At 43.8% G+C, this 9,877-nt stretch overlaps 2 protein-coding genes across 2 annotated transcripts; both read right to left on the reverse strand.

Moving 5' to 3' along the window:
* Positions 1-2,723: 2,723 nt before the first annotated feature.
* On the reverse strand, positions 2,724-3,701 carry LOC131879620 (uncharacterized). The gene has a single exon (XM_059225980.1). It carries the CDS (start codon positions 3,699-3,701, stop codon positions 2,724-2,726), a length of 978 nt encoding a protein of 325 aa, XP_059081963.1.
* A 1,419-nt stretch (positions 3,702-5,120) lies between these two features.
* On the reverse strand, positions 5,121-7,700 carry LOC131879621 (uncharacterized). Its single transcript, XM_059225981.1, has one exon. The coding sequence runs from the start codon at positions 7,698-7,700 to the stop codon at positions 5,121-5,123; it is 2,580 nt and encodes an 859-aa protein (XP_059081964.1).
* Between the last annotated feature and the right edge of the window lie 2,177 nt (positions 7,701-9,877).

Genomic DNA, 9,877 nt, shown 5'->3' on the forward strand with positions numbered 1-9,877 from the left:
GACATGTGTTTTATGTACTTGTCCATCCATGTACTACTCCTCTTTCTTGAGGTGCGGAGTGACGTCACAGGTGGTAGTAGCTGGCAGCCACATTGTTACTCTATTGCGACCTATCTTTCTCTATATACCTTGGATCACGGACTTCTGCAGATGTGGACTGCGAACGGAAACCAAAATTTCGTATCTCCTGAACCGTTCATTTTATTCCAACTAAACACTTTATGCGACCATAAGATATTATTGAACAGATGAACTTGGCCCAATTTGAGCCCAAACCTGCGCTTAGGGAACTCAGGTGACATGGTCAAAGTGATGTAGTAAACACTATAAAAGATTCGAATTTTCGGCCTGCTCTTGGTCAGCAACATAAGCTTTTGACAACATAACTTCGAAACTATTCCTTTTATAAGTAAATGATTAAAAAAAAAAAAGATAATTATCTACCTTCAATTGAAGAGATCTACATTTTTAATTTGGTTACTTTAATTCGAAAATTAGCTCAGAGTTGCCATCACCAAGAGCAGGCCGATTTGTCGGGAAGCTCGTCCATATTTGTATCTTCATAGTCCATATTTGTACCATATCCGTGCTTGGAACAAACAAATAATTATGGGAGGCTGCGACTAGGGTTATCAATTTACATTTTCTATTTTCTGTGACCAACACATTGCATGACGAAAATCCTAAAGTGAACCTCAAAATGAAACCCTAATTTTCCTGTAGAGGAATTTTTGCATTATGGTAGCTTCTTTCAAACCATGGAAAGAAAGATGAAAAAATACTTTTCAAAACGTTAGTCAAGGTGCAAAAAAATGTCTAAGGTAAAGAACTTCTTTTTGCCATTTTTTCTGCAAATGTATTGGTAAGGGTAACGTTAACGGTAACACGTTACTTTTTCTAGAAAGCAACGGATGAAGCTCTGTCCATTACGAAAGAGGACTACCACAAAATACTTCATGGAGGAAACTGGCCAATATATTTTCTTCCACCATCTGCGAAAATAAATTTGGTCAATGATGACGTCCATGGCCACCTAATGCATGCATTCTTCGACGTCATTGTTGGAAAGACCGGGCAGAGTTTGTGCTCCGGTTCATGCAAGGATTCTGCACTACATAAGCCGAAGCAAAGGGACCCCGAAATAATGTTTTTTAAATCTATTCTTCAGCATCAATATTAAGGCAACAAAGGACAGTTGGACTAATTTCGTGTCATTTTGATAAATGGTTATAGTGCATGTGTTCTTGTGGCCTTGGAAAGTGAGAAACTGACTGACTACTCTTGTGCTCATGTACCCTGAAAGCGGAAAATCATTTAATTAATGCGGAGCACTCTGGACTCAAATTATAAAAGCATGTTTTTGCTTCGGAACGTTATTGCCCATTTCATGGAATTGCTTCTTGCGCTTTGTTCGTGTATTTCACTTTTGCAAGACCTCAATGCTAACGGTTTGTAAATCAGGAGCTCTATCCACAATCTATTATTAGGATTTGGTGAATCTTTTTCTTTTTTCTGTGGACTTCCCCATCATTGCTGGGAATGGGATGCCCAGCAATTCAAGACGAAAAAGTTATCTAATTCAATTAACTTTATAACCATGTGATACCTGATCCACCAACGAATTCGTTTTGGTGGATTTGGCTCACCCTTAAATATAGGGTTGATCTACAATTTTGATTTTAAAAAAAGTCCAAGTCACACTTAAAACCTCCTACAGGATCAACGCTTACATAATCCCTTCGAATATTTGATGGGAGCAAATTGAACAGCGAAGGAGCCTGAGAAAGAAGAGAGTTAGACTTCATTGTTTTAACCAGCCATGGTTCACTGATCACTGATTCATTGATTTGAAATAACTGTGTTACTCATATGATAGAATACTTTTAATTTGTTGTGATTGGCAAAATTGTTGTATTTGTTTGGGACATTTGACCCCAACCTTCCTCTCAAGAATGGGCTCAAAGGAAAAGTCCATAATGTTGAGGTCTGGAGAGGGAGGGTGACAAATATGTTTCCCGTTGGCCGTGTGGCTTGAGGTCCTTTTGGAAACCTTTTAACCTTCACACCCTCAGGTATGAAGATGAGGGGCGGTTTGAGGCCATGGGATGTTTATCCGCCCAAACCATGGCGGAGCCTAGTTTTTGGCGACGAAATATGGTCCTCCTGTTCTCATAATGTTTTCCCACTTTTTGCCTAAGCCTTGATCATTGGGACTGTTAGAGACCACTTCTACCAAATGAATCTTCTCATCCGACCACTTCACATGAAGATGCCTCCAAGATTTCATCCAATTGCAAAGCATTTTTGCTGTTTGCTCATTTTGAGGTTGCTCAGACTCACTCTTCATAAGTTTTCTGGATGTTGTTCCCAGCTTGATGAAGTTCGCTTACCACTTCGTTTGGATCCAAGTTCTGGGACTCAGGAATCAAACTCAGCCTCATTGAACCGCATGGTACAGGGACGTAGGACTTATGGTGTAAAAAACTAAACTTCGCGGTCACTTGTTAGCTACACTTATAGTTCTATTTAGTTTCTAATGAACACGAGCTCTCAAAAATATGGCTTCTTTATTCTTCTGTGCTCAAGTTAGAACTCTCCTGTACTTGACTGCCAGGACGCAAAAAACCAGAAGACATGGAAGGAAAAATAGGCATAATAATCACGAACCATCGTAAAGGACGTGACACTCGCCACCAAATAGGGAAAGGAAAGATCGGTGTTGGTTAACTCATGTTTTCCTCAAGCAAAGCCAATCGATTGATGTGCCTTCTGACAATGGATCGCGACGGAAGTCTCAAGTCTGCTGAGCGAATCAAGTTGTCTCTCCCACGATGAAGGTTTTCGACTCGAGCCATCTTCCACTCATTTCTTCCAAGGTGGTCATCACGAAGTAAAACTACATCTCCAATTGAAAGAGGGGACTCATCTTTCTTGGTCCACTTCTTGGTAGGGGCGAGGCACATAAGGTAATCATTGCGCCACCTCCTCCAAAACGAATTGACCAACATCATTCTTTGTCGCCACTTGGCAACAAATTGAGGCTCCTCTTGGCCTTTGATTCGGCCAGGATCTGGGAGGTGGAGAAGGTCTCTCCCGACACATAGTTGGGCAGGGGTAACAGGGAGTAAGAGGTCGCCTTCTGTCACCGAAGCCAGAGGTCGATTATTGACTATTGCCTCGCATTCAAAGAGGACAGTCTCGAGTTCTCGGGTGGTTAAGGTGGTCGCATGAAGAGCAATCCGAAGTACTTTCTTTGTAAGTCCCACCATTCGCTCTGTAATTCCATTTGTCCAAGGAGCATTGGCGGTTGAGAACTCGAATGTGATCTTGAACCTTGACATTGATTCCTGAGCGTGATCCCAATTGATGGTCTTGAAGATTCTCCTCAACTCCTTGTCGGCTCCCTTGAACGTCTTCGCGTTATCAGAATAGCAGGTTTGAGGAATACCTCGCCGGGACATAAAACGTCGAAATGCTAGCAAGAATGTTGCTGTGGTCAGATTGACCACCAATTCTAGATGAATGGCCCTCGAGGTAAAACAGGTGAAGATGCAACCATAAACCTTGGAACTTTGGACTTGATGGGGACAGGAGGTCTCCGAACAAATGTGTTTCACAAACAAGGGGCCAAAAAAGTCTAGCCCCACGGTTTGAAAACAAACTTGAGAAAAGCTAGAGCGCTCTACGGGCAAGAGGCCCATCCTCTGAGTCAATGGAAGGGGCTTGCGACATTTCGGAGCTTTACATAAATGTGTGATGCGCTTAACTTCTCGTCGATTGCCAATCAGGTGAAATCTTCTTTTCAGGACCGACAGCAACTGTTCAGTTCCAAAATGAAGGTGAAGCTCATGTAGATAGATGATGAAAAGTTCTACAATTTTTGAATGCTTCGGTAGAATGATTGGAAACTTCGCACATTCGACAAGGTTTGAACTCAGTCGGAGTCGGGACTCGCTGCAAAGTAATCCATCGACTAAAATGGGTTGTAGAGTAGTTAGGGGGGATTGACGGTTCACTGAGAGACTTGAACGAAGGTTTGTCAATTCGTCAGCAAAAGCTTCAGACTGAGCTATTTTGAACCAAAACTTTTCGGACTCATGAATTTCACTGACCCGTAAACGAACATCTGGATAAGCACCCTCATGGAGCCGATGGAGTCGATAGTGCTTAAAGCGCCGGACGAATGCTCCACAAAACCTCCATATGTATGCGGTAATTCGAACAAGTTTCATCCATCTACTGCAGCGAGACAACAATCTTGCAAAGGGATCATCCAATTGTGAGGTCAACAGCGTGAGTGGTTGAACGACCATCTTCTCTTCTTGCTTGTCCTCATCCATCATTTCTTGGGTCCTACGATTCGTCTTCTGAATAGGCCAATCTTCTTGAGGGTGTTTTAGGAACGGAGGACCCTCCCACCACAGAGAGCTTGCGAGGATCTCCCAAGCCTCGCCACCCCTGGAGGTCAAATCAGCAGGATTTTCTTCCCCAGGGCAAAACCGCCATTGCTTGGATGGGGCAACGTCTACAATCGCCTTAATTCTGTTTCCTACCCATTGCCTCCACTTTTGGGGCCCTTGTTGTATTCTCAAAAGATTCAGTAGAGAATCCGTGAAATAAAAGGAACTCTCCCCGGATATCCTCATGGCTTTGGCGACGTAAGACCCAATTCGAGCTGCACATAACGCCCCTAAAAGTTCCAGACGAGCGATTGACAAGTTATCGTGGAGGGGAGCTGATCTCGTTTTGGAGAATACCAATGAAGAATAAACATCTCCGCTACTCGACCGGGTGACGAAATAAACTGCGGCACCATATGCTGCTTTGGACGCGTCACCAAATACCGCCAGGAACGACGGTGAATCTGAATGCCATCCCACCCATCGAGGGATGGTATGGTTCTTAAAGAGATGGACTTGGCCCAACCATTTCAACCACGCCCCCCTCAAGGTCGCTGGGAGTGGATCATCCCAGCCAAGTTTGAGAAGCCAAAGCTGTTGCATCAAAAGTTTTGCCCGGAGCGTGAACGGTGATATCAGGCCAAGTGGATCGTAGATGCTTGCCATAGTCTCCAAAACGGACCACTTGGACAGACACTTCGACTCCAGCCTAGAGGCTAATCAACTCATGTAATTGAATCCAAGGGTGTCCTGAAGTGTATCCCACTGGAGCCCAAGAGTTGAGACCATACCCGTCAAGCAGTCATCACTTCTCAGGTCCACGAGAACTCCAGAACAGTTGCTCGCAAATTTGTGGGCCCTAAACCCACCCAAATCCAAGACTGTAACCACGTCGTCCAAGAGTTTTCTTGCAAGATCTTCACTATCAGCCGTGGTCGAGAGATCGTCCATGTACAAGTTGGAACGGATTTCCTGAACTGCTTCCGGGTAATCATTGGCAAACATCTCAGCTGTCTGTAGTAGGCACCAAATGGCTTGGAACGGGGATGACTTTATCCCAAATGTTACTGCCACCATCCGATAAACTTGTGTCTTTTGGTTGGGGTCTAAATTTCTCCAAAAATAGCGAAGAGCATCATGGTCTGAATGTAGCTCGATGGACAAGAACATCTTCGTAATGTCAGCAATGATCGCTATTTTCTTCGCGCGGAATCGCAACTGAAGCTCAGCAATGTCTGGGAGAAGATTGGGGCCCGTATATAATAGGTCGTTTAAGGATTTCTTGGATTGTCCATCTTTACTAGAAGCGTTCATTACAACTCTACACTTCGTTGTTGTGCTCTCCTTGAGAATGGGATGTGTTTCAAGATAATACAGGAAACGTCCATCATTTGGATTGATTTCATCATCTGGTACTCGCTCCGCGGTGCCTTGTTCAATCATGGTGGAATAAGCTTCATTCAGGAGCACTCTGTGTTCGGGCTTCGTTCGCTTCTCCACGCTGGTCATGACACCTTTTGCTTTTATATAGTTATTGGCAAGGACATAATTCGGATCATCTTTCCACAAAAGGGAAGAGGACCATTTCTTTCTTCTTGGATCATAACTTGACATTTGGCTCATCATTTGCATTGCCTCTTCTTCCTCAACTGTCAGGCTATCGTCGATGGGAGAGATGCCCAAATGCTCTTGTTGCCAGAAACTTTGTAGATCCATGGGTGTTCGCGAAAAGGTCGCCATTACGGTATATTTTACGGCAGGAATTTCCGCACTTCCTTTCGGATGTGCTCCACATAAAATCCATCCCAATTTTGTGTGTTGTGCGGCGGGCTCGGACAGGAGCCCTGTCACTGGAGGTGCAATACACAAATGGGTAAACAATGGTTCTCCGATAAAAACATCGAGACAAAGTTCTCCAGAGGACGGATATTCCTCAGTAAAGGTTATGTCATGGAGGTGGGCAAAGTCGCTTCTATTTAGGGTTATTGGCTTAACTGGTTGCGCAATACTGGATATAGATGTTGCCTTGATAGGGTTTGAAGTATAAGACCCATCCAACGACTGGATTTGAAACTCCACGATTTTCTCCTGAGTACGTTTAGAACTTCCGCCTCCAGCTACGCTCATTTGAAGGTACTGACGTGGACCATCCAGGCCAAGATCTTGAGCACACCTCCGCCTTATCAGATTTTGCTCAGCCGCTGCATCCAGGAGAAACCTTACCTTGAGGAGTTCTCCATCCCCAATGTTCTTGATGAATCCAATGCAAGTGCGCAAAATTCCACGCATTTGACCATTTTCAACTTGCTTTGCAATGCTGACCATCGGTGAACAAACCGGGTTATCCAGGTCACGCTCAGAAGCCTGGTCGACACCTGGGCTTTGCTGAACATAAATTGATTGAGTATTAGGATTATGGAGGTATTTGCAGTGCCTCGTGGGTCTTCCACAATCCTGGACAGAGCAAATGGGACCCTTGCACTGTTTACGATGCTCAAAGTTGTAGGGCTCCAAACATCTTGTGCACAATCTATTTGCTCTTCGTATGTCTTCCACTCCTTCATAACCCATTTTCTGCATCTTAAAACACGCGAAATTCTTATGTCCAGATCGATTGCAAAACAAGCATTTGTGGTCCTGGGTCGCGAGGAAAGTTGCAGGTGCCGACCCTTTGGAGTGGCTCTTGTAAGCTTTGGATTTTGATTCCTCCTCACACACAACGCCACGATCAGGAGCCAGTTTTACTTGTTTTAGGAGAACATCCAGGAAAGCCTCCCGGGATATATCTATTCCCATGGGTAGATTCGGATCTACTTTTGACTGAACATACTTGTGCCAGGTCTGCAAAGAGTTCTTGTTCAATTTTCTCTCGCAAAGAGAAATGAAAAAGATGGTGCTCAGATCATCTGCTGTGAGATGCAAACCATCAAAGCTTTGTAAGGCTTGATTGACGAATGAAAACCCTTTTAAAAGGGAGGCCTTATTATATTCGATTGTAGGCATGTCAATAAGTCTGTCGACAATTGTTTTGATCTGAACCGATGGGTCATCGTAAACACGTCGGATCTGAGCGATCGCTTTGGCATAGTTTTCGTCGATTTCAGGGAGATACTCAACCAGTTGCAATGCTTGTCCCTTAAGAACCCGTTTGAATTCTTGTAAGAGTTCGATGGGACCCTTGCCAATATCCTCAAGCCTGGACTCCGCTCTTTTCCACTGTGATTGAAATGTGGCGTAAGCAAGGATATCCTCCCCAGAGAATGGGCGTACGTCCCGGGTGACATCGTATTGTAAGCCCATGACGGCTGTTAACTGAGGAGTGAGGCCCACTACGCTTGCTTCTGACTGAGATCCCGACGACTCGTGACGACTGGCAACTCCTTCCGAAAACTTGTCAACTTCCAATCACAGCCTTCCCAATGTTTGATATTGGGGATCAATTGCTTCGGATTCCGGATCATCGCCACTGCCGTCAAATTCCGCCAAAACGTCCTGATGACAATTATCGAGTTGCTGAAATTTCAGCTCAAGATCGCCCAGAAACAGTGATAGATTTCGAATCTTATGAGGCTTATCCTCAATTGTCGAGGCAGCGGCTCTCAATTCCTGAAGCTCCTTTTCAAGGGTATTCGAAACTCGGGTAAAAGCTGCTTTAAAACCCAGTCGGCTCCTCAATGCATTAGTTCGAGGGCTTTGATCAGACGAATTTGCTGCATTTTGGCCGCTTTGGCGAGCGCGCACTTCTTCCCCATTCTTCGACATGTCTCTAGTAAAGTCTCGATATCGCCCGTGTAAACTGGAGAGATTAATCTCCGGAGGATCACACCCGCGTTGATATTGGCAAGTGGCGCCAACTTGGGGTGGTCTTTCCAAACATGATAGAAAAACCTGATCGAATCTTAATTGTCGACTCTGCTGACCGACTGGGGGAGCAATATCACGAGTAAAACACAACTTTAAAGGGTTTTACCGATTCAACTTTCCGATGCATTGGATGCACCAAGACTCGCCAATATGAACCATCCGATCGTACATTTCGAGTATCCCATTTTTGAACTCTGTGGGGTAACTTGGAAAATATCCCGAAGTAACTAATCCGGATGTTGTACTTGTCACTGGAGAATCACGTTATCGAAGGACCATGTAAAAAACTAATCTTCGCGGTCACTTGTTAAGCTAGCCAGGCTTACTCGTTTTCAGAGCTGATGGGTGACTGAAAATTGAAAGGCTGTAAGGGTATGGTATCTGATTCATTAATCGGCTGGAGTTGCGCTGTACACTGTTTACCGTTTGAGCTGCAGTGGAAAACCAAAACAAATTCAAATTTTACTCTTTTACGTTACTTTTTCTATGGTTTGATTTGCCTTCAGAATTGCCAAAGTCAAGCCCAAGCCTGGCCCAATTCATCGTAAAACGGGGCAATGAAACTTGCCATACGGACCATCCACTTTAATTAGCGGAACGGGCATATTTCGGTAACAATAAGTCTCTTATTGCCTCCAAGCATTAGACACAAGGTCTTTATAGCCTTTACACTGTAAAATTGTTAGGAAAAATGGTTTTAAGTTTTTTTTTTCAACTTCTTGCATCTCTGTGAGCAACCTGAAGCAGGGTTTTGTTATCTAGCGTTATCAGGGATTGTCAACCAATTCCAGGACGAATAAATTGTTAATTTGAAGGTCTTAAAGACTACAGAATCAAAAAAATATTCCACCCGATTCATTTTCCTGCTAAGTACCACAACAATGAAGTAAAAACATTGCACAAAAAAGCCGCCTTGGGTTGAACCGAAGAACCACAGTACCATGGAAACGACGTTTTCGGACCAAAAAATCTGATGCGCGTACTCCTCAACTATAGTGGCTCTTCTCAATCGGGTAACCACTTCTGTAGATTTCAACAAGTTCATAGTACTTGACGCTCAGACTTCAAAACTTAATTGATTTAAGGTTTTGATTCACAACTATAAAATTCTTGATTAATGTCTTGGTAGTGCTAAAAAGGGAGATAAACCAAGTAACGGCTCAAGTTAATCCCAGCCGCGTAAGAGTGCCCAAACGGCTTGTGACATAATTTCATCTCCCCCTCGGTAAGAAAAAAGGGGAATCACCTAACCTTTCAAGATCATTCCTGATTGTCTTCGGAAACCCCACCAGTAGGCTTTGATCTCATTAAGAAATGGGTTAAAACAATGATTTAGGCCGTACGTTAGATCGGTTTTTATCCTCTAACATTTCAAAGAGTCCATTGCTGATCATTTCCACCCATTACACTCCAGTTTATTTAGTGCTTATAATTCAAAACGGTTGACATTGAAATTCAAGGTCTCTGTAGAGGCGACCATTGATTCACTGGCAAGGAGTGCTTGGATGTTACTGGCAACCATTGACATTAAAAATATTTTGCAATTTTACACGAACTCATCCATAGATTTCTAGACGCTGGATGTCGGACGACCGACCACTCGGTTGGCTAAA

This window comes from Tigriopus californicus, chromosome 4 (assembly GCF_007210705.1).
Source record: "Tigriopus californicus strain San Diego chromosome 4, Tcal_SD_v2.1, whole genome shotgun sequence".
Lineage (NCBI taxonomy): Eukaryota > Metazoa > Arthropoda > Copepoda > Harpacticoida > Harpacticidae > Tigriopus > Tigriopus californicus.